This window comes from Lytechinus pictus, chromosome 8 (genome assembly GCF_037042905.1).
Source record: "Lytechinus pictus isolate F3 Inbred chromosome 8, Lp3.0, whole genome shotgun sequence".
Taxonomy (NCBI): domain Eukaryota; kingdom Metazoa; phylum Echinodermata; class Echinoidea; order Temnopleuroida; family Toxopneustidae; genus Lytechinus; species Lytechinus pictus.
In genome coordinates this window covers 1,557,501-1,582,706 of record NC_087252.1, presented here as the reverse complement: position 1 = coordinate 1,582,706, position 25,206 = coordinate 1,557,501, and the positions used below count along the sequence as shown (strand labels likewise).

The window sequence follows — 25,206 nt, the reverse complement described above, 5'->3', positions numbered from 1 at the left end:
GCACAGTAAACATAAGAAACATACCACTTAATAAAAATTTTGACACTTTAGGCTTCCCATAATTGTAGCACAGAGTTAGACCATGGTCTAAGTTAAACCTGACTTCAGAATACGGGCCAGACAAGAATGAGAATCCATACCTGGACTAACGATATTGTTCTTATTTCTTTATTATATTTAAAGACGTGTGTGGGTAAAAAGTACTGATTATTTCACACCTTTTTTTAAATACTTTTTTGGCTGAAATATGTATTTTCCCCCCGAAAAAAGTACCTTTTGTTTCAAAGTTGAAAACAATGTGGTGGGGTTAAGGGTTATGTAATGGGTCATCAATGCATGACACCAACACAATGTCTGACTCATTCAATATTGGCCTGGGGGCGGTGGTTCAACTTGCCCCTATGCTCAACCTCGCCTTCCCCTACTCATTACAATGGTTTTAAAAAAAACAGTCGAATTACACTTCCTATTCATTATCTTCATAAAGGGATAATGTTGATAATAGAAAAATTTTCATTTGTTCTCTACATTACATGACTTTTCCCCTGTGTAAAATCTGGTTTACCTGAAATATGTGTACTTACCAAAATCGCCTTTACCCTAGATTTTAACCCTTACCCTTGGATATGTAATTTCAGTCCCACACATAGTATTTTCCCGAGGGTAAATCAAAGAGAGAATGCATACCCCCAAGGATCCACTCACCTAAGTCTCCACCATCGTCGTCTTCATTCGTGGCAAACGTGGCAGTTCCTGACCTGGTATCGTAGTGACTGTTGGCGAAGGACATGAAGCTCTGCTGTAGTCGACGATGTCGGACAGCGAAGTAGACCACGATGACGATGAGGACAATGACCACAAGCCCGACAGCAATGCCGGCGTAGAGAGCTTGGTTCTTAGATATGGCTTTGGGAGGTGGAGCACCTGTTTGGTTTCAAGGGTTAATATAGATGTTGGTTTAATAAGTTCATGTTAGGAAATGTGAGTGTCTTGCTGAACAAGACCGCTCGAGTGCTTCAAGCAGAGCTGCCAAGTTGTATTTTGCATTTTCATACTATTCTTATCCCCCCAAATCAGTATTTTGACCAAAAAATCAGTATTTTTACCGTGTGAGATAAATATTTCGTATTTTTCCCCAAAAGAGTGTATTTCATAATAAAATGCTTGGCGCACTCGCCCATCACGGCGCTCAGGCTGCATGCAAGCTAAAATGCGCACTGCTCTTTCAGATGAAAAAAAAAAACCATTGAAACTTGTGTATATCTCACCGTGGTTTTACAAAATGATTGAAAAAAAAAAGTTACCTGAAATAACATTGATCTAGTACCATATTTGTGTACGTTATATAAAATAGAGACATACAGATATGATTTTTCTTACAAAATTACGATTTTGTAAAAAAAAGTATTTGTTAAAGAAAAAACGTACTGCCGTAATTTGGTTGCAAAAACGTACTGGTTGGCAGGTCTGTTCAAGTCTGTCAAAAGCTTTGCTTAACCCTATCTAGGCCAGGGTATTTTGGGAGATCATATATGGCCTTGAGATCTCGGCCGTGGATCGCGCCAAAAATTTGCACACAGGTTGCCTGGGACATAATCTACAAAATTCTGTATTAATTTTTTTCATGCAAATCGCTATTAATTGATTATGCTAATTTATGCCTAATTAGTATGCAAAATCATACTTTTTCCACTGATTCCCTAAATAAAGCTCCAAATGTTCTACTCTTTGGTGTAGAAACTCTTTGTGGTGTTCGTAGCAAATGACCATGAAAATAAATTGCGATATCAGATAAATTTCTCATGTATTACCAGTATTTTTTTTGTGCAATTTCTTATGTATTTTGTTACCTTTTGTTTTTCATCATTTTTTCGATGAACTTTGTCGGGGACTCTTTTGAGATCATAAAAAGCATAAAATAAATCTATTTAGACCAGCAAACTAGAAATAATCATACATTTATGATTTTTGGTTGAATACACAAGATGCATGACTTTGTACACAAAATCACGTTTTTGAGCAATTTTGGGTCTAATGTACAAAATGTTGCATATTTTTTTAATCGTGTACCCGAGCGTCGCAAATTTGGCCTCAAAAGATATGCATGACTTGAAAGTAAAAAGACAGCGAGCGGCGTGGTAAAAAAAAATTGTGCAATGAAAATATTGCGCGAATCATTGAGGGCCCCCCCCCCCCCCCGGCCTAGATAGGGTTAAAGGTCAGTATTAAATGTGAACTATACTTGAGTATCATCGAACATTACAATATTACTAAATCATAGTAGTCATTGAATGCATTTTTTACTCATTAGAGTTTTTAAATGTATTGGTGTTTCCATTAGAGAGATGATTTTTGCGAATAGAAGGCAGAATGTCCCATCGTTCAAATCTTTGGTATGACTCACTTTCAGCCTTCTTTTCTCATTTCCAACAGAACAGTATACAAAATCCTAAAAATACATTATTTTAATCGAAATATGATAAAAAAACATAAAACACAATATTAACTATACATTTGAAACTTGGATGGATCATGGAATCAGCCGGGTATGGAACCCACGACCTCTCGGCCATGAGATGGGCACCCAACCACGGAGCCACCATGCCCATATAACAATGAGGATATTTACAAATGAATACATACCTTTTCCTTGGCTTGCTTTTTGCATTGTAGCCACTTCACCATAGTATCCCATGTACTGATCAACACTAATGGTTATTGCGTAGAGATCAGGCTTAAGATCTACATACAAACAAAAATTATCAAATTGAGATATTATTTCGTCACACAATGGTATAGGCGTCTTTAAAAAACGCTTTTTGAAAGAAACTCTTTTTTTTGAAAAAGATGATATAAAATCTCTGATACTAACAGTGCATCCCACAAAAAAGGAAACCCGCTTTTAGAGATATATTTCATAATCGATAAGTATGTTTTCACTATGAATTTCATACTTATGGTAAGAGTGGAATCTCATCTTTGATTTGATACCCAACGCTTAGCAAATAGTCCCCGCATGGCAGTTTAAAATAAAAAATATTGAGGAATATCAGAAACCATTTGCGCAGAAACTCACGTGTGACTGTCAAGAACTATCATGAATATGAACACTCTTAAGACCTTCCAATCAAGTGTCAAATATTACCTATTTTCACAATCATATTAGTGAAGTCCGTGTCTTTTCTTCATATGAATGTTATGTTTGATGATTTTAATTGTGAATATTTCCAATGTTTTTGTTTATTTAATATGCAGCGCCTTGAGTAATGATTCATTAGAAAGTGCGCATTAGAAATACTTATTATTATTTTCATTATTACTCTGAATCCACTCTCATTTCAGAGATCAAAGAGAGAATATTAGCAAAAAATACAAAAGAAATGCTAATGAGCCAATCATCTAATAATCATGGTTGTCCTATCACGAACCAATCTCGTCCAATTTTTCTGCGCAACCTGATTCTGACACTAAAATTTCAAACTTGTCTTGTACATGAATCCCTGAACTGTTCGTCTCATATAATGTATAAAAATAAAGAGGGATAATTGAATTATATGATGATGCAAATGAAATATCGTAGTTTATTTGGCTTTGAAGAAAATGGACATGGGAATCCCGGTTTGATTTTTTCTGGGACGCACTGTATAACCATGTTGATTTGTTACAAAGGGAAAATCTTGCGGCTAATTCTAGTGACATTCTTACTTCATTTTCTTCAGGTATTGGTATAAGTTTCTTTAAAACATTTGTACAGTTTATTACAGCAGTTGATCCTACACGCCCCAATAATGTTTTTTTCCTACTACGTATTCATATCAGCAAATGTAACAATCTTCTTAGTCAATATGGATATTATTTCGTGTGGTGACATAAATGCGCAAATTAAACAATTTAAGGACCGTGTTTAAAGCAGATACAAACCAATAGCACCATCTTGAGTCCTCAACTACTCATACCTAGCCAATGCTAGTGTAGTCTAGTAATATAGACCAGAAGCGGATCTAGAGGGGGGGTTGGGGGGGGTTGCAACCCCCGCAAAAAAAAAATCCGGGGACCATTTTTTTAAATCTTATCTTTTTTTTTAATCTTGTAATTTTATTTTATTCTATTTCTATGTATTTATTTCATTTATTATTATTATTATTATTATTATTATTATTATTATTATTATTTCTTTTTGGGAGGGGGGGTTGTTAACTGGCCTTACATTGCAGGAAAATGCAACTTAATTTTACAAATTTTCATGGGGGTTAATTTGGCAACGACCTCTATACCAAAAAGAGTGGTGTTTTAGATGCAAGAAAACGCAATTTTCACACACAGATTTTCAAAAAAATTTCCCTACTGTGGGAGGGGGGACACCCCCCTCCCACACCCTCCCCCCCCCCTCGCTCGCTCCGCTCGCTTGGACTCGGTCGCTACGCTCCCTCGCATACCACCCCAACCCACCCCTTTATAAAAAGCTGGATCCGCCCCTGTAGACCCACTTGAATTTTAACTAATTAACTACTCAATACATTTATACCACAATAATTACGTTACCAAGTAGCAAAACAATTACTTTTCCTCTCAAAACATTTTAGTTTCTCTATACAAAATACAATTATAGGTCATTTTATTCTCTGTAGTATTAGGAGATATCTGAAAACGTATATTTTAAGACTATGTATTTATAACACACAGTCAATGAGAGACCACACACAGTTCACTCCCCCTTTAATACCTGCAGAGAACTCATAATGATAAGTTTGTATTCCTCCAATAATAGTCCAAAGAGAGGCATTGTTCTGCACCCTTTCTCGAGCGTCATCTGGTATCAAGGAGATATCCTCTTGACCTGGGAACAAGTCTTTCAATCTCTGAATACGAACAGCGAAGCCCTGTATGATGAGGGAATATACAAATGTTCTATTTTCATTTCATTCTATTTCATGTACTTTAATTTCTCATTTCATTTCTCGTATCATTTTTAACCATTTCATTTTGTATTGTTTCATATTCAAACACTGGCAAAGCACAGTATGGCATAGGAATAGAGATATGGTTCATCTCTTTTCAATTTCTTTCAATAAATGTAACTCATTTCATTTCAATTCATTTGATTTCAATCTAAGTCATACCTCCTCTTCCTCAGTCAGTCCGCAGCCCGTCCGAAAGTGCTCTATTTTATTCAGCGGTATGCATAGCCGTCCGTGGTTATGCATACGTAATGAGCTGTGAAGACGAACTTTCCGATCGGTGTTTTTTGCTCTTAGAATCGTTTATTCCTCACAAAATTGGTCTTATTTTATAGATAAAACTTTGAAATTTCTGATCAGCTAAATAAAATGCACATTTAATGTATTTTGAAGACCGATATTTAGCTTAGAAAAAATGATTTTTTTCAAGAAATATATGTGAATAAACAGAGCGCATTTTTGCACCGAAATTACACTTGCGTCAAATTGATATTATAATCAATATAAAGCGTAGACATTCTTCTTTACGACTGAAAAAGAATTATGAAATTTCATGATGTAGCAAAGTCAGGAACCACAAAAAACCACGGCAATGTCCATCGCAAAATGATTGGAATTGCAGTAGAATTGCCGACGCGTTCTGATTGGTCAACAGCGGCGCACAGACTTGCAACATTTTATATAGCTTAAAAAACCCGGAAGTAGTATGGAAGAGATCGATGGCGAATTGCGTAGGCGCATTGTTTTGGCGTGTGCAAGGACCCTGGTTCGAACCCGCCGGACTGTTTTTTTTTTTTTTTTTTTTTTTTTTTGGGGGGGGGGGGGTGATGGGTATATGTTTATGCTTTTTCTTTAAATCATATTCCTTCATCGTTCCTCCCCAGCTTTATTCTCTTTTTACTTTCATGTGAAGTTCTATTTAGGCCTGTATTTATTAAATCATGGAGCTATTAATAGCTCTATGATTAATTCTTTCTTCTTCTTAATCACTGCTTTTGATTTTCAAGTTCTTGATTACACTTATTTGGGCAGGGGTGGGAAGGGAAGTGAGTTAAAGGTCAAGTGCACATCAACAAAAAATTATTTGAATAAATCCAGAAATTTCCCTTTTTTAAAACAAAACAGTTATATACACAAAACAATGGTATGCAAATAGAGTTGATTATGTCACTTACATCACATTACTTTTTAAATTTTTGTTGCATTTTTATTACATAAATTTTAGCAAATTTGATCTAAAAAATCTTCCTCGAATCACAATAGGTTACATTTATGGAAACTACGAATGTTAATGGAGGAATTAAAATCCCTCTCAAAATTTGTTAATGAAAATTAAAATAAAATATACATGTCATGTACATGTATCAAACAAAAAAATACACAAGAATTTAGAGTGCTTGTGACATAATCGGTTCTGTAATTTGCACATTGACCAAGATGAGCATATAATTGTTTTATAAAATTAGGCAAATTTCTCAATGTCAAAATAGTAATTTTTTAAATTTTGAATCATAGTTTTTATGAAATTTTCTGCAATACTTAATTTTTCTTTAAATTCAAATTAATTTTTTGGTGGGGTGGACTTCTCCTTTACTCTTTGCTTGGAATAGGGAATGCACATTAATATTTATCCACGAACAAAATTGTCTAAACATATGCAAATCCGTAATTGGACACATGCTCACTTTCCTTTCATCCAGGCCACTCCCTCACATCCACCAGGTTTACAGTCTTATAACAAAAATGATGAATTAATTATAATACCATCACACCATAGCTCCATGATCACACAACATTCATACAGTGCTTCACAACAAATATTTCACTTCTGTTCATATATGCAATAATTACTGTGGAAAACAAAAACAAGGCGTAACCACATTCAAATACCGTTTAAAAGGACAAATATATTATACCTTCGAAAAAAAAAATTGTGAACATACATGGCACTTAACCTTCAGCACATTAGATAACATATAACAGAGTTGCTTGAGAACAAAATATGATTATGGGGCATTGCAAGAAACTTATGTTCAATTTCAATTGCAAATCAACTACATGTTTGTGTTTGATCAAAGGACTTACCCTTAATTTTGGAATGTGTGATTGAGTAGAAAGTTTCTTGCAATGCACTATATAGTAACATTAAAAATGTTCTTTGGTTTTGAATTGTGAATTTTTATTTTTGTCAAGCTGTATTCCTGTCCAAGTCAGTATTCTTAGTCCTCCCCAAAACTGTGCTCTAATTTTTTTGTTTCCAATATCGATAAAGATAAATTTTCTGTTGTATCAGTCCAAAATTTGCAAACGAAATAAGGGCTTTGTCGAAATCATAGTCTGACCATTATAGTACATGATGGACTCTCCCAGAATGAAGTAGCAAGCAGAGACCAGAGTCAGCAAGTATGCAGATCTGTGTGTAGAAGAGACAAAAAAAGAGAGAAATAGTCTAAATTACTAAATAACCATTCAAAGTATGAATTATGTTACATGTACGTCAATTAAGAGACTAACTAAGTTAAGTCTAAGTACTGTCTGTGACAGCCACAATTTTTTTATTTGAACAAAATGGTTTATAAATACGGTAGGCTAGTACCAGACTTTTTAGTTTGACTTTAAACTGTTTATAGTCTCTAGAGTAGACTGTCTGAGCTAATCATCATTTAATTCTTAACCGCAGCCTGGGCTGGGCTGGGGCAAAAATCATCATGGGGCTCAACTTCGACTAATTAAGAAAAAAGGTTAACAATTTTCAACATAAATCAAGAAATATCTCAATCTATAATAAAAACTTGATGGAATTCGGAAACCTGATAATCATTGAATAAAACTTTAGAAGGGATCTACTTATTAAGCTTCGTTTATATTAAGTCTTAATTTAAAAAAAACAAGTCCACCGTCCACAGACACATATAATGCGAGCCATCTGCCATCATTACAGAAGTTTCAACGTATGGGACCAAAGGCGAAATTCTACCAACCCGCGACGAACGTAATTTTGGCGTTATTTCGCGCCATCGTGGAGTGAACGAGAAGGTTACTTCCGGGTAAAACGTAAATTTCTCGATTTTTAGGGTATCATTTTCTCTAAAATAAAAATATAAGGTGAGTTTGCGTCAAGTTGGTTCTGACATATTTTGAACAGTGACTTTTCTTCTTTCTAAAAAATCCTGATCGAAACAATTTGGTTATGTAGCAAAGTCAGGAACCAAAAGTGAAATTCCGACTACAAAATCACAGTTAAAATATTACTAAAATAAGCATCAATTAAAGAGGTAAAAATGGTAGGTTGAAAATGTCGAAATATGGAAAATTATATACCAAACTGTACATGAAGGTCTTGAGAATAACTTACCACAATTCGTTTCGACGTAAACTGAAGTTAGCGACCAGTACAGAGCTATAACTTCAGCCCCTCCAATTCAGTGGGAAAATCAAGCCAAATTGATCGCACGTTTTCCTTCGGAGACCGCTAGAGGGCCGCTGAATAAATTTCCGTGAATATGCTCATTATCGCGCGAGCTGCGGTCTGACTGTCCTCCTCCTTCTCCACCTCCTTCTTCTCCTTCTGCTCATTATCCCCCTCCTCCTCCTCCCCCATCCTCCCTCCCCCTCCCCTCCTCCTCTCTTCCTCCTCCTTCACCTTCTTATCTCCTTCTCCTCCTCCTCCTCCTCCTCCTCCTCTTTCTGCTCATTATCCCCCTCCTCCTCCTCCTCCTTCTCATCCCCATTCTCCTTCTTCTTCTTGTTATCCTCCTCCTCCTTGTTCTCATCCTACTCCTCCTCCTTCACCTTCTTATCTCCTCCTCCTCCTCCTCCTCCTCCTCCTTCTGCTCATTATCCCCCTCCTCCTCCTCCTCCTTCTCATCCCCATTCTCCTTCTTCTTCTTGTTATCCTCCTCCTCGTTCTCATACTACTCCTCCTCCTTCACCTTCTTATCTCCTTCTCCTCCTCCTCCTCCTTCTGCTCATTATCCCCCTCCTCCTCCTCCTCCTTCTCATCCCCATTCTCCTTCTTCTTCTTGTTATCCTCCTCCTCGTTCTCATACTACTCCTCCTCCTTCACCTTCTTATCTCCTTCTCCTCCTCCTCCTCCTTCTGCTCATTATCCCCCTCCTCCTCCTCCTCCTTCTCATCCCCATTCTCCTTCTTCTTCTTGTTATCCTCCTCCTTGTTCTCATCCTACTCCTCCTCCTTCACCTTCTTATCTCCTCCTCCTCCTCCTCCTCCTCCTCCTTCTGCTCATTATCCCCCTCCTCCTCCTCCTTCACCTTCTCATCTCCTCCTCCTCCTCCTCCTCCTTCTGCTCATTATCCCCCTCCTCCTCCTCCTTCACCTTCTTATCTCCTCCTCCTCCTCCTCCTCCTCCTCCTTCTGCTCATTATCCCCCTCCTCCTCCTCCTCCTTCTCATCCCCATTCTCCTTCTTCTTCTTGTTATCCTCCTCCTTGTTCTCATACTACTCCTCCTCCTTGTTCTCATACTACTCCTCCTCCTTGTTCTCATACTACTCCTCCTCCTCGTTCTCATACTACTCCTCCTCCTTGTTCTCATACTACTCCTCCTCCTCGTTCTCATACTACTCCTCCTCCTTGTTCTCATACTACTCCTCCTCCTGCTGCTTCTTCTTCCCTTCCTCCCTCTTCTTTGCCACTATACTTCTCTATATCAATCACCCCTATCCATACCTTAACCAATATCAATCAGGTATACAACATCTGATTACTATATAAACAACCCTCCAAACACTGACTCACCAATGATTTATTCCATGTATCTTCAGCAGGTCCCCAGTAAACATGGATGATACCATTCTCTGAGATAGCAAGGAATTCAGTTGGCACGGAAGGACGTTCTGACCAAAGAAAGACAGTGGATACAAAGGTTAATAATCAATGTTGATTGGCGGACAGATGGACGGGTGGTTGGGTGGATGGACGGGCGGTTGGGTGGATGGACGGGTGGTTGGGTGGATGGACGGGCGGTTGGGTGGATGGACGGGCGGTTGGGTGGATGGACGGGTGGTTGGGTGGATGGACGGGTGGTTGGGTGGATGGACGGGCGGTTGGGTGAATGGACGGGCGGTTGGGTGGATGGACGGGTGGTTGGGTGGATGGACGGGCGGTTGGGTGGATGGACGGGCGGGCGGACTGACTGACAGACAGACTGAGTAATTGATTGATTACAAATTGATTGATTGATTGAGTGAGTGAGTGAGTGACTGACTGATTGATTAAACGATTGATTGATTGATTGATTGATTATTTCTCTGGTTGCTAGATGAATTAATTGGTTGATTGATTCATCATTGATTGATTGACTGGTTATTTGAGTAATTGAATTATTGAATGATTGGTTGATTACAGAAGGATTGATTGATAATTTCTCTGGTTGCTAGATTAATTAATCGGTTGATTGATTCATCATTGATTGAATGACTGATTATTTGAGTAATTGAATTATTGAATGATTGGTTGATTACAGAAGGTTATCGTTAATCAATAAATTTTGACATTTTGACATGGCATACACATTGTGGTTTTGAGGTAGATGATCACAGATGTACTTACTAGTAGTTGAGGCTACTTGTCCACTGCGACGAGCTGACGGTGCTTTGGCTTGTACCTCAAAGGAATAGTTGGCTCCAGGAACTAGGTTAGATACCTCTTTAGAGATGGTCTTATCAGATGTGGCAGGGACCGTGATATTGTGGCGATTTGTAGGTTGTGATGTGTTCCAGTAGAATAAAATATATTCCTGTTGGGGGGGGGGGAATAATGGGGTTTGGTAAGTTCATGTTCCGTAATGTTAAAAGGAAAATTCAATAATGGTAATAAAATAAGGTTATAAAAGGAGAAAAATAAGATTAAGTATATAGTGAGGAAAGAAAGACATTTTCACGGAACAATAAAAGTTCTGGTTGTTTCAAAATGAAATCACTAAATGCTGCAAAACTCAAATTGGCAACTCTATGACCATGATGTAACAAGGGGTAAGGACAAATTAATGACACATTTTGCATAATCTATCTGAATAAATGGTGTCTTTCCAATGATAGGAAAAGTCCAGATGGGCAGGCATGGTTGTTTTTTTTCACCCAAGTTTTCCTACTTACGATTGGCGTAGGCATGAAGTCTCTCGGTGAGGTCCATCGCACTGTAATGGACTGGAAGTCACTATGCTGCACTAGCAAGTATCGGGGTGGTAACGTCACATCTGAAAAAAAATTGAGGCATTAAACATTTAAAAGCTTTGAAAAATGAAAAATGACAATCCATATTTTATTGATCGAAATAGACATCTGAAATGAAATACTCCAAATATTTGTTTTGCCCAATTGATCGTGGGCTCTGCAACCGCTGTGCAGCGCCAGATCGACGAGGCTCTATCCCTTTAATCGTTGAACGCCAAACAGGGTAGCAGCAACTCCCATCTTTTAACGTCTCTTGGTCTGACGCGACCGGGTTTGAACCCCCGACCTCCCAGTTGTGAGACGGATGCTCTACCAACTGAGCCAACACACCAGTGACGATCACCAAAGATATCTGAACAAAATCCATCAAAATGACCACCAATACTTGGCATGGATTGTGCAAAAGGCATCGATAGACGTCAGTGAGGATGCTGTTTAGGGAATCCCAGTGTACATGTAGCACAAGTAAGCCATGGGGTAATGTCCAGTACTTAAATGACTGAAAAAAAATGGTTATCTCTGGTGTCTGACTGAGGACCCAATCAGATTTAAGACCTATCCATTAAAAGTAAGTAATTGCCCATTTCTATTGTCAAGAGACAAAACTTTTCTCCCATTCATAATACAATGCATGATTCTGATCGGTTATGCTTAACCTTTTTTAAATGCATCATTGCTCTCAACTAGTTCACACAGGTAGAAACATGAATAATAAACGTAGCTTCCAGCATGTACAGTAGGGGAAGGCGGGGTAAGTTGAGCATAGGGGCAAGTTGAGCCACCGCCCCCAGGCCAATAATGAATGAGTCAGACATTATGGTGGCGTCATGTATTGATGACCCATTACATAACCCTTAACCCCACCACATCGTTTTCAACTTTGAAACAAAAAGTACTTTTTTAGAGGGAAAAATACAAATTTCAGCCAAAAAAGTAAAAAAGGGTGTGAAATAGATAAGTGTTTTTTACACACACACTTCTTTACATATAATAAAGCATAAGAACAACATTGTCAGTCCAGGTATGGATCTTCATTCTCGTCACAGTTTTTTACATGATGGATACATAAGATATGTGTGGATGCGAAATTATCGCATTAAGTTCGGACTGGGGTAAGTTGAGCCAACAAACATGGGGCAAGTTGAGCCATGGTAATTCTTATGGTAATGTAAATAAAAACAAAATCAAACCTTAAAAAGCCATCGATATGCAGGCAGAAAAGAGCAAATTCACATGACAATTCTTTTACTTTTAGAGAATGTTAGTATCTTTAGAGAATTAGCAAGTGAAAAGACTTGAAATAAAAAATTGACATGCTGGTTGTTCCCACATACATTTTGTACATAGTTTTTGTGGCTCAACTTTCCCTCGAAGGTGGCACAACTTACCCCACAGATGGGGCAAGTTGTGCCACTTGACATCGTTTTTTTCAAAGGTCACAACGACTTTCAGTGTGAGGGTAGACAGTTGTATATAGGTGAAAAAGATTTCCCAAGAATCATATTTAAAGGCAAGGTACTTATTTCTACAATATTATTAGCCCTATCAATTCTATCATGCAAAATGCAAAAAGTGTCACAACTTACCCCGCCTTCCCCTATATGGTGATGCAAAGTGCGAAAGAAAGGAGCATAATGTTTACCACTTACCATACTGTGTGATTGCGTGTACGACGGCAAAGGGTGCGTTCTCACACGTGACTGCTAGTCTGACGGCCAATTGATATGTTACATCAGGCAGCAAACCAGTAATGGTGTATGAGAGCTCATTTGTATGGATGCTGAAATCAGTCGGATTTCCTACGTTATACGCAATATCATAAACCTACAAGAGATAATTAAAGATGCATGATAGTTGAGGAAATATCACACAATTAATGAAACAAAATCCAACACAGTGACTTGGGCCCCAACTTACAAGAGTTAGATTGATCCAATCGATCACAACTATGGGAAGCCAGCAACGTCATCATCTAAGATACATGTTTGTTCAATATGTTTTCTCGGTATGATGGATATTCATACATTCACTGTTTTCTTGACAATTCAGTATGCTTCTCTGTTTTCCACGGACATGGTGCAAATTTCCTAAAGAAGACATTGATGGATTTCCATATAGTTGAGATTGATCGGATCAATTGTAACTCTTTGTAAGACCAGGCGGGTGTTTCATAAAGCTGTTCGTAAGTTAAGAGCGACTTTAAGAACGACTGGTGATCCTTTCTTACGCGCGTAACCATCGCTAATGAATATACAATTTACCACAATAAAGGATCACCAGTCGTTCTTAAAGTCGCTCTTAACTTACGAACAGCTTTATGAAAGGGCCCCCGGGTGCAGGTCTTCATCAATGATTAACTGCACTGACTATTTGTAATCAATCGTAAAAATCAGCCCAAAATCAATCACTAATTTTGATGATATAGAGCCCAGCAACAGACTGCTAAAATTATAACTGATCTGAGGACCCATGATACCTTCATTCACAAAGGGAAATGAATCACTTTGTAATTGCGCACCTCTTTTGCTGCTGTCTAAATTCTTATTATTTTTTGTTGTTGTTTTCCCTTGGATTCTTCTACATGCTGCATGCCAATCTGGAAAAAGCATGGAGTACAAATAACAGTAACGGGCAATTCCAGTATGTATGCCCTACACCCGATATGTGGAATACTACCTTTTCATGAATTATGGACCACATAGTGCAGGTAGAATTTTTCTAGTTCATATGAAAAGTTGTGATGCTTTCAAATTATCATGGCTTGAGCAGTCAATGAAAAGGAGCGATAAGAGAGGAAAAGGGGGGGTTAGATGTTTAACCCTAATTCTCCCAGGGGGGCCATTATGGCCCCCCCCCTCGACAATTTTCGCGATATATCTGCTGCGCAAAATTTTTTGACCTCGCCGCTCACTGACTTTTTACTTTCAAGTCTCGCGCAAATTTTGAGACCAAATTTGTGACGCCCGCGTACGCGGTTACGACATTACGCAACATTATGTAAGTGCATGTCAGACCCAAAATTGCTCATAAACGTGATTTCATGTACAAATCCAATGCAAATTGTGTATTTGGCCAAAATTCATAAATGTATCATTATTTCTACTTTTAATGATTAAACTTAATAAATTTTGCCTTGTTTATGATAAGAATTAAGTCTGGAACGATTTCCATCAAAAAAACAATAAAAAACAAAGAAATACATAAGAAATTAAAAAAACAATAAAATACATAAGAAATCGGTCTTGGTACCAGAATTTTTTTCATTCACAATTGTTAGGAATGCTATAAAGAATATTTTCACCAAAAAATAGCATTCTAGGAGCTTTATTTAGTGAATCAGAGCAAAAAGTATGATTTCATGAATAAATTAGCATAATTAATTCATATAAAATAAAAATATATGAATTCAGTGAAATTTACCAATGCAAATGCGTAGATTACGTCATTCTCTACCATCATGCAAATTTTCGTTGTGATCGCGCAATCCACGGCTGAGATCTTAAGGGGGGGCCATAATGGCCCCCCCCCCCCCCCGGGAATGACAAGAATCAAAATACCCCGGGAGATTGAGGGTTAAACAGTTGGACGTATATCTCTATAAAGCTGACTTAGCACCAAAGAACATGTTCCAGTCGTGACAGGTGAACCTTTCTTGTGCTAAATGGTATATCTCTATAGAGCTGACTTAGTACCAAAAAACATGTTCTAGTCATGACTGGTGACCCTTTCTTGTGCTAAATGGTATATCTCTATAGAGCTGACTTAGCACCAAAGAACATGTTCCAGTCGTACATCAAGTCACGAGTAGCTTTAGAAACAGCTTTAATAAATATCCATCAGATGGATGTTTTATAAGGCCGTTTGTAAGTTATAAGCGACTTAACAACTGGTGATCCTTTCTTAGGAACTACAGCAACACCTATGAAAATCTGGTGTGTTATCATTTACCACAAGAAAGGATCATCAGCCGGTCTTAAAAATTAATTTGTAACTTACAAAGAGCTTTATGAAATACCAATTAGATTTATTATTTCTATGGAATTATGATAAAATAATTGTTTACCACTTTGCCGTCTGGCTTGCTAATAGGTTCACGCCATTGTAGTTTGATGGATGTCTTTGATAAGACCGTAGCAGTCAGGTTCTGTGGTTTGGTGTATGGAGTGCCTATTGTCTTGCCTTCCCTGGGTGCAGAGAGGGAACCCCGCCCTAGATTGTTGTAAGCAGCGATCTCAAAGACGTACGGGAGACCGGGACACAGATTGGAAACTGAAAACAAGAACAACAAACCAGTCAATTCCAACAGCTACATGTAACACTTAACAGCCTTACAAAGAATTGTAATAGATTACTCCTACCACTAGTGTTTATTATCATTACAACTGATGCTACTACTGCCATTACTACTATTATCTACAATAGTTATTACTACAGTGTACGTCTACCCCATCAACACCATCTATTCTTACAGGGCTTCAATGAAAACAAGTTGTTTGTTTCTTGCTTATCGTCTTGTATATAAATTATATTAATTCAATATGTTGTTCGTGATTTTTGTGAGATAAATAAGTTGAAAATGAAATTGAGTTACATCTACTGTAAAAGTATCTTTGCCATCCAATGGTAACGATTCCACAGAAGTTACAATTGCATGGCGAAGACACCTGGGCCCCCGTCTTACAAAGAGTTACGATTGATCCATCAATCGTAACTCTATGGAAATCCATCAGTGTCATAATTTTTTCTACAGGAAATTTGCAAAATGTCCTTTATAAACAAAGGAGACCACACCAAATTGTCAAGAAATCAAGGAATTTATGGATATACATTCATATCTATAATTTTTTTGAACAAACATGCATTCCATATGTTGACTTTGCTGGCTTTCCATAGTTGCGATTGATCGGATCAATCGCAACTCTTTGTAAGACGGGCCCCTGAACTCCATAACACAAAGGTTTGAAATGAATTGCAAATATGAAAGAACCACACTCATTGGTCCCTGGTTAGTATTTTAAACAGAGTGTGCATGCAACGATGATTGTGATTGGTCATTGGTTGAATTAAATTGAATCTATTCAAACCAGTCAAAAGGAGAGCAAAGTACAAACAAAATAAATGGTTACATTATAAAGAACTGAAAAAAAAAATGACAGGTATTTAGCGATTGATTGTAAACCTTTTTGTTAGGGAGCCCTGGAGAGTGTTTCATGAAAAGTCTTGTCAATGATTTCCACTAACAAATTTGCTCCGGGCCAATCACATGCAAGGATTTCAGTAGCTTACAACATTCAATCAGTGGAAATTAGTGAATATAAGCTTCATGTAATGTTTTCCGGATACTCAACTTACCAGTAACACTGGTCTTAGTTGAATTGATCATGTTCCTTCTCGGTAATTCATCTGAGCTCACTGTAGCATACACCATATAACCCTGGGATGAAAGTAGGAATGTTTATATTCAAGACATGGCATTATTTGATTCAGCAAGAAATTGATCCAAAATGTGGTGCACTCATCCCAGGTGAGGTAAATGGGTACCGGCAGGAAGTAATTCCTCAAAAGCGCCAAAATGAGTTATTGTAGCCTACATGTAGGTTAGCCAGGGTCATATGGGAGCACCCTGTGCACTTAACAAGGTGGATATTTGGAAAAATAAAATACCCTATCTAATTACTTTTGTTACAATATATTCAAAAGTGACAGATTTAAAGGGATCAACTAACTTTAACAAAGAACATTGATCGTGATGGAAGTCAGTACCTATATTCCTTAAATTTTGCTTGATAAAGTAGAATATTTCAAAGTGATCTGTATACGGGCTTGACTCTTTGAATCTGATAAGCCGGAATACCAGCCTGAGGCCATGTGACTTAAAATACATGGGTTTTAAATGTCAGGTTATCTTTTAAAAATTGCATCATCTTTCTAGTACATGTAGGACTATTTAGTTGATAATTTCAGTCAAGATTGGTATTGATTTCAAAAGGTTTTAGCATCCAAAATGACTAAAATATGCTACTCTACTACGGAGGCTCGTGTGGCACGTGCCATAACACACAGCGTAACAGATCACCTGCTGATCATGGGGAAGCTATTGATAAATCTGATTTAAGTCAAAGCAGTGATTTTTAATAATAATAATAATAATATAGGGTATTTATATTGCGCACATATCCACCTTGCTAGGTGCTCAAGGCGCTCCTATATTACCCGGCTAAGCTAGGCATTCATAGCGCACACAGCTTTTTAAGGAATTATTTCCTACCGGTACCCATTTACCTCACCTGGGTTGAGTGCAGCACATTGCGGACCAGCCTAAAACAGACATTAAAGATGATATTCCTGTCAACAGACTTGGTCTAAAAGAAGCTAAACAACTTCAGCCGGGCGGTGTACCAGCGGGTGCAAGATGCCGTTGGCGCTCGAATCATGAGTTTGTGAATGTGGTCGGTACGTGCAAATAATTCAGGGTATGGGTCACAAAAGCCCCAGATAATTTAAGGTTCAAAGGGTTAGGCATTTTGTTAAGCCAAGTAAAAATGATTAATTTGCTTAGGCATCTTGTCAAAAGTCATAGTTGAGTCTTTCCCGCATGAACCATGCAAAAAGCTTTATACTGCCAATCCTAACATTTTATCTTGGACAAAGTAATAAGAAATGCAGGAAAGCCGCTATGTAAAGACACATAGTTGGATTCCTGTTGAAAGGCATGAAACAGACTTTTGATAAGTTGGCTCAGTAATCATTTTTCCAAATCAAATACTGGCCTAGAATTTCACACTATGACTGCTTGATTCAAGCAGGACTTACATTTATTTGTATTTCCGATGGTTCATTTGGTCTTGACCACCTAAGATCCACACTGTCTTTTTTCACATTGCTAATGGACAGGTTGGTTGGGGGATGCTGTATGGTACCTGCAGAAAGCAAAAAAAAAAAAAAAAAAAAAAAAAATGATTTGATTTGATTTGATGTTTTCTTCTGCATTCATAACATCTGTAAACATGTATAATAAATTTTTACTACATAACAAACATAATATATTAGTAATTGATTTTTGACATGAATCATGAAGAAAAAAATTGACTAAATAAAAAGTAATTCTAAACAAATATGATCTACTACCAATAATTTTAACATTTACAGTTTGCAGAAGGATTGTCATTATAAGCAGATTGCTTTTAAAAACTGACAACCCAGGAAATAAACTCATTATATTAATGAATACATTTATAGAGTAGAATGGTAATATTTGTTCATAATTATGATGATGAAGATGGAGATGATAAGAATGAGAATGATGGTGATAGTGTTGAAAATGAAGGCCATGGTGATGACGACAAGGAGATGATGATGATGATGATGGTGGTGGTGATGATGATGATGATGATGATGATGATGATGATGATGATGATGATGATGATGATGATGATGATGATGATGATGATGATGATGATGATGATGATGATGAAGATGATGGTGATGATGGTGATGACGACAAGGAGATGATGATGATGATGATGATGATGGTGGTGATGATGATGATGATGATGATGATGATGATGAAGATGATGGTGATGATGGTGATGACGACAAGGAGATGATGATGATGATGGTGATGATGGTGATGATGGTGATGATGGTGATGATGATGGTGATGATGATGATGATGATGATGACGATGATGATGATGATGGTGGTGATGATGATGATGATGATGATGATGATGATGGTGATGATGGTGATGATGATGGTGATGATGATGATGATGATGACGATGATGATGATGATGGTGGTGATGATGATGATGATGATGATGAAGATGATGGTGATGATGGTGATGATGATGGTGATGATGATGATGATGACGATGATGATGATGGTGGTGATGATGATGATGATGATGATGATGATGATGAAGATGATGGTGATGATGGTGATGATGGTGATGACGACGACGACGACGACAGCCGCGACGACGACGACGACGACGACAGTGATAATGATGATGGTCATGGGAGAGTATTTGGTGATGATGAACTCGAAGGAAGAGTGATTTACTGATTAACTGAAATACTGACACAGAAAACTAACTTTAAAAAATACACATAATGGAATTGGTTTTGATACATCTCTGGCCTTTGCCAATCCCCTACATCCACTGCATACTTGTTTTACCTTTCATTTTCTTTCCATTGCTCACATATTTTATGCATTTTTGTCCCGGGGGGGCCACTTACATTGACGAGTGGATACCATGCGCGACCAAAAAACATGTAAAAAGGATGTCTTTTTCAAGACAGGGTATGTTACATAATAAGGGTGTCAAAAACACTAAAATAATGAAAAAAGGGTATCTACATTCGCTAGGACAACTACGTGTTTAGGGTCAAATTTGCGAGGGTATAAAAAAATTAAGACTAAAATGTGTTATAAAGGATGTACTTTTTGCCCCAACAATCAACACTACATGTTTAGAGTATGATTTGCGCGAGGTGTGGGAGGTGGGGCCGTACTAAACCCAGTGATGTAAGTTAAGGTAAAACCGACGACCGACATCAATCTGTGACATAACAAAAATATCGCTGTACTTGTTTAGGGATTCAATTCAGGGAATAGTTGCCAAGAGTATCGTTTTGTTTCCAATACTTAAGGGTAGGGTTTCACACACCAATACTTGTTAAGGGGTGCATTTTCAGAATATGGAAAATACTTTTTTAGGGTGCTATTTGAGACCCCATGGTCACGCATGGTATCCACTCGTCAATGGAAGTGGGCCCCCCCCCCCCCCGGATTTTTTTTTCTTTTTTTTAATGAATGTGAATAAATTGAATTTGGGTTTGAATAATGTATCGAATGGACAAGTCATGGTGCAGTGGTTCTGACTCCCATCTCAAAATCAGAGGCTTGAGGGATCAAATCATACTTCAGGCATTAATTTCCTTCAGCAAGAAATTCATCCACATTGTGCCGCACACAACCCAGGTGAGGTATATGGGCACCTGGCAGGAATTTATTCCTTGAAATGCAGAGCATGTAACTGCTGCTCTGCTAAAGCAAGGGTAATCATGCTTCATTCATACTGTAGACCGCTTAGAGAGTTCTGATACAGTAAGTGGTAAGCGCTATCATCATCTCATCTCATTATCCTTTATCATTACCACCCCACCCCCCCCTCTTTCCTAGTCTTTTTAGGATAAAGACAAATATTTCGTTTATTCATATCAGTGTTAAATGAATTCCTTACCTCTGCCAACAAAAACTGAAACTTCTGAGCTGCGATTCCCGGTCACTCCATCGACCTCAGCAGATACCTACAGAACAAAAATAACAATAATGATAATAGCTGGATTTATAGAGCGCTTTTTGCCTGAGGATACAAAGCGCTAGCTATTATTACCCCGGCTTTAGCTCGAGCTACCATCACCGGCGCTCTGTGCATTCAAGGAATTAAGAGTAATGGAACCAAGTACTTACTGTTTCTGACTGACTTTCAACTGAAATATGACTGGACTTTGATTTCTTGTTATTCTTGTGGGCGTGTCATGGTCTAGTGGTTCTGACTCTTGCCTTTTAAACAGAGGGTCGTGGGTTTGAATCCTAGCCATGGCGTGTTTTTGTTCAGCAAGAAATTTATCCACACTGTGCTGCACACGACCCAGATGAATGGGTACCTGGCAGGATTAATTCCTTGAATGCTCAGAGCGCTGGTAATGGTAGCTCGAGCTAAAGCCGGGGTAATAATAGCAAGCGGTTCTGACTCTCGCCTTGTAATCAGAGGGTCGTGTGTTCGAATCCCAACATGGCCTAGCGTCCTTTGGCAAGGTGTCAATCCACACTTTGCCACTCTCACCCAGGTGCTAGTTGGGTACCGGTAGGAAACAACCGTCATTGTGGTTGGTTTATCAAGTGTGCGCCTAACAGGCTGCTTGAAATGCTATGAATCCAGTGACCGGGTAATAATTGTGAAGCGGTTTGAACAGTCGTAGATTCATAAAGCCCTATATAAATGCCAATTATTATTCCATTACATTTGTTTCTGCAACAATTGCCCCTACTGAAATATAAACAGTGAGCCTAACATAATTCTGAACTTTAAATCTGACCCTAATTATGCACCCAAAACCCTGGAACCACTAACCCTCCATCCATATATTTAGAGAACTTAGCGGAAGAGGACAAAGAAATAAGCGGGGGAAAAAAAATCAGCGCGAAAGAATGGATACAAGAGATACTTCCACTTACCGACACATAATACATTTTGTCTTCTTCAAGGTGGTATATCTCAAAATACTTCTTCTTTGTCAGGCCACCTGATACAATAACATCTGACTGGTCCGCACGGTAAAATACCTTGAAAGGGAAGAAAGGAAATCAATTATATAGTTGTAGATGTAATAGTTTTATTAACCATTACATCATTATTATTATTATTATTCATATCACTATTTTACTATTATCATCATCTACAGTATAACTATCACTATCTTCATCATCATTTATAAGTTCAGGATGAACATCTGGGGCCCGTCTTACAAAGAGTTGCGATTGATCCCATCAATCGCACCTATGGAAAGCCAGCAAAGTCAACAAATAAAATGCATGTTTATTTTAAAAAATTCTAGATATGAATGTATATCCATAAATTCATTGATTTCTCGACAATTTGGTGTGTTCTCCTTTGTTTACAAAGGATAATTTGCAAATTTCCTTTTGAAAAAATTTTGACACTGATGGATTTCCATAGAGTCACGATTGATTGGATTGATCGTAACTCTTTGCAAGACGCCCTGTTATCACCTATGAGTGATGGAGGAGAGGTGACGAGTTTGTGAAGCAGGGCACACTTATATACCTTAAGACTACACGCTATAGGTGCAGATGCTAGGATCACGCAAGAACATTTGGTGCATTGGAGACCAGTTCAGCAAGCGTTCAGCTTGCCCATATTCGTTGCATGTTCACTGGAAATTTGTTTGAATCACCTTAAGTGTGCGTTCGGTATGCACTAGTTGTTCGCTGCCGATCTTGCACTGATTAAACAACTTATGCTCCCTGAATGCCTGGCGTTGGTCAAGCCCATTCTGTTCATTTTTTTAATGTTCTTTTGGCAAGTAGATTCATGCGTTGAACTATGCGCATATTTTTGCGCATGCACAAAAACCCTAGCACATACATGTACGGTAGATGGTGTCAAATACATAACAATCTAACATGCTCAAAAAATGTCATCGCAATTAACAGCGCACTTGTCAAAATTGTAAAATTTCAATGTCCATGCGCCCCTCGTACATTGCTTATGTGTGACTGGGGCCTAGGAGATTCTACTTCTTCAGCAACTTAAAGGTCAAGTACACCCCAGAAAAAAATTTTCAGCGTTGCGCTAGTTTGATTTTTCTCTATTTTTTTCTGGGGTATACTTGACCTTTAATCACTAGGATTCCAACCTTCACCTACCTCAAACAAAGCCCCAGGCGTGTTGTAATTCCACGTAACATTGACGATCAACAAAGCCTGCTCAACTTTCAGGACGGCATGAACACTGCTTGGTGTTGGAATAACCCTGGCATCTGTGATGAAATGAAGATATACATGTAGAGGGGGAAGGTTTATCACATACGGAAGATACAACTTTAAGCTCACGGGGGTATATTGATGGCCTGTTAGTTACACCTGGGGCCCATCTTACAAAGAGTTGCGATTGATCCGATCAAACGCAACTATGGAAAGCCAGCAAAGTCAACATATAAAATGCATGTTTGTTCAAATTTTTCTCTAGATATGAATGTTTATCCATAAATTAATTGATTTCTTGACAACTTTGGTGTGCTCTCCTATGTTTACAAAGGTCATTTTGCGAATTTCCTGTAGAAAAAAATTATGATACTGATGGATTTCCATAGAGTTACAATTGATTGGATCAATCGTAACTCTTTGTAAGACGGGGCCCATGGTTGACATAGACCACAAGTGCTTTAAAGGAATACCAGTTATCAACTCATTCACTGATACTGCGGCAAAAGTTGTCAAAATACGAATTGAGTTGTGAAATACAAAAATATGATGAAATTTAAATGAATTGGTACATGATAATTTCCATGAGTATGGGAGATATACTAAGAAGTCCAGCATTCCATAGAAGAATGGTTTGAAATTCTAGTTTAAACTAGGGTTAAACCTAGGTTTTATCATCAGAACACCACCCAAAATATTTACACTTTTTGTCACCTACTAACCATTTAGTCTCATTGGCCCGTATTCTGAAGTCAGGTTTAACTTTAATAGGCCATGGTCAAAGTCTGCGCTAAAATTATGGGGAGGCAAAAATTATAACATTCTGTTTATAATGTGTATTTCTTATGTTTACTATTCTGTTTCCTTTTGCTTTCGTAATGATGAAAAATACTTCAAAATAATTCAGTTATCATTTTCAGACAATTTGAGTGTCATATGAGTTAATAAATTGGATGTGTACTGTTATGGCTTTGTGCCCCAATTGGCTCTCCATATTTAAACCACAACTTTGAACCAGGGTTTAATTTAAACCAGAGTTCAGAATACGGGCCATTGCCATTTAGCCCTTTTGACCACTTTATCTTACTTCCATTTAGGCTATACCCATCCAGTATCTTCATAATCTAACACCACTTAGTCTATATGATCATAGATGAACTGTTTAAGAACCAAATTTTCATTTGAGAAAATGAAAAATAATAAGTAGACAAATAGGAAATTAGAGAAAGTGGGCATTAGACTAAATGAGAAATAGAGTGAGATGGTATTAGACAGTTGCCATTATAGACGAATAGCAATATGTCCAATGCAATAGTAGACCAAATGGTCCCAATTCACAAAGTTGGTTTTGAAAACCATTGGTTGAACCCATGGTTTATGCAGATTTCCTTTATAGATTACGCCTAAATATTGCGTATAGTAATGAGTCCACTTTTTTGAGCAGTGGACTCATTAATAAAATTGCATAGGTAACCACTGCAACAGGCGTCAATATGGCGCACTGTGACATAACTGGGCATCAGTATTGGTCATTTTTTTGTTAGATACAATGTACATCAAGCGTAAATTTTACAGGAAATCTGCATAAACCACGGGTTCAACCGATGGTTTTCAAAACCACCTTTGTTATTTTGGGCCAATGGGATTAGCCATCTGATAGACTATCTGAAAAGTAGATGAACGGCTTTTAGACCAAGTAGAAATAAACTGCTCAGGTTGTGAGCTGTTGCAGTTCTCTTGGTGGAGGCATAAACAAATAAAGCTATGAATATGATGAGTCTATATACTGCCTAAAAGAAATAATGTTTTGAATTAGATGAGTCTATATACTGCCTAAAAGAAATAATGTTTTGAATTAGATGAGTCTATATACTGCCTAAAAGAAATAATGTTTTGAATTAGATGAGTCTATATACTGCCTAAAAGAAATAATGTTTTGAATTAGATGAGTCTATATACTGCCTAAAACAAATAATGTTTTGAATTAGATGAGTCTATATACTGCCTAAAAGAAATAATGTTTTGAATTAGATGAGTCTATATACTGCCTAAAAGAAATAATGTTTTGAATTAGATGATTCTATATACTGCCTAAAACAAATAATATCTACATAATGATTGTTAATAAAGAAGCTAAAGTTTTCTGTAAATAGTGTAAGTTAAAAAATTACTGCAATTATCTTAATCAGAAATAAATGTAATTCATACTGAAGGTGTACAAATATTTCGATTTAGTACTTAAATTATCATTTAAGCTATGATAAATGATACTGAAGATGTACAAATATTGTGATTTAGTTTTTAAATTATCATTTGAACTATGATAATGATATTGGGCTAACGTCATTTTACTATAATGTTAGTTGTTTTGATGTTCTGTTTCACGTAAATGTTCTCGATGGTGAGAATTGGTGATTCAATTTAAAACTCAAATGGTTACCTGCTGGCGTCCTGTATGAGATCAAGGGAAGTTTGTTGAACTCTGTACTATCGACGTAAATACAGGCAGTGAATACGTAGTCTGTCTCTGCTTTGAGGT

At 37.6% G+C, this 25,206-nt stretch overlaps 1 protein-coding gene and 1 long non-coding RNA gene across 2 annotated transcripts in view; both read right to left on the bottom strand.

Moving 5' to 3' along the window:
• LOC129267329 (sortilin-related receptor-like) overlaps positions 1-25,206 on the bottom strand; it is a 66,393-nt gene that overhangs the window by 12,120 nt on the left and 29,067 nt on the right. The window contains exons 27-40 of the mRNA XM_064103218.1: positions 25,108-25,206; positions 22,611-22,723; positions 21,399-21,506; positions 20,401-20,467; positions 17,964-18,070; positions 16,503-16,584; positions 15,214-15,419; positions 12,800-12,974; positions 11,073-11,173; positions 10,528-10,714; positions 9,715-9,812; positions 4,724-4,880; positions 2,644-2,742; positions 706-924 (exon numbers count right to left, since the gene is read on the bottom strand). The exon at positions 25,108-25,206 is cut by the window's right edge and continues 110 nt beyond it. Coding sequence (XP_063959288.1) covers positions 706-924; positions 2,644-2,742; positions 4,724-4,880; positions 9,715-9,812; positions 10,528-10,714; positions 11,073-11,173; positions 12,800-12,974; positions 15,214-15,419; positions 16,503-16,584; positions 17,964-18,070; positions 20,401-20,467; positions 21,399-21,506; positions 22,611-22,723; positions 25,108-25,206 — 1,818 coding nt within the window. The remainder of the gene's footprint in view (positions 1-705; positions 925-2,643; positions 2,743-4,723; positions 4,881-9,714; positions 9,813-10,527; positions 10,715-11,072; positions 11,174-12,799; positions 12,975-15,213; positions 15,420-16,502; positions 16,585-17,963; positions 18,071-20,400; positions 20,468-21,398; positions 21,507-22,610; positions 22,724-25,107) is intronic.
• LOC135155016 (uncharacterized) lies at positions 6,846-8,403 on the bottom strand. Its single transcript, XR_010294354.1, has 2 exons — positions 8,314-8,403; positions 6,846-7,371 (listed from the first exon to the last, which is right to left on the bottom strand). It is a non-coding gene; the product is annotated as an uncharacterized LOC135155016 (long non-coding RNA).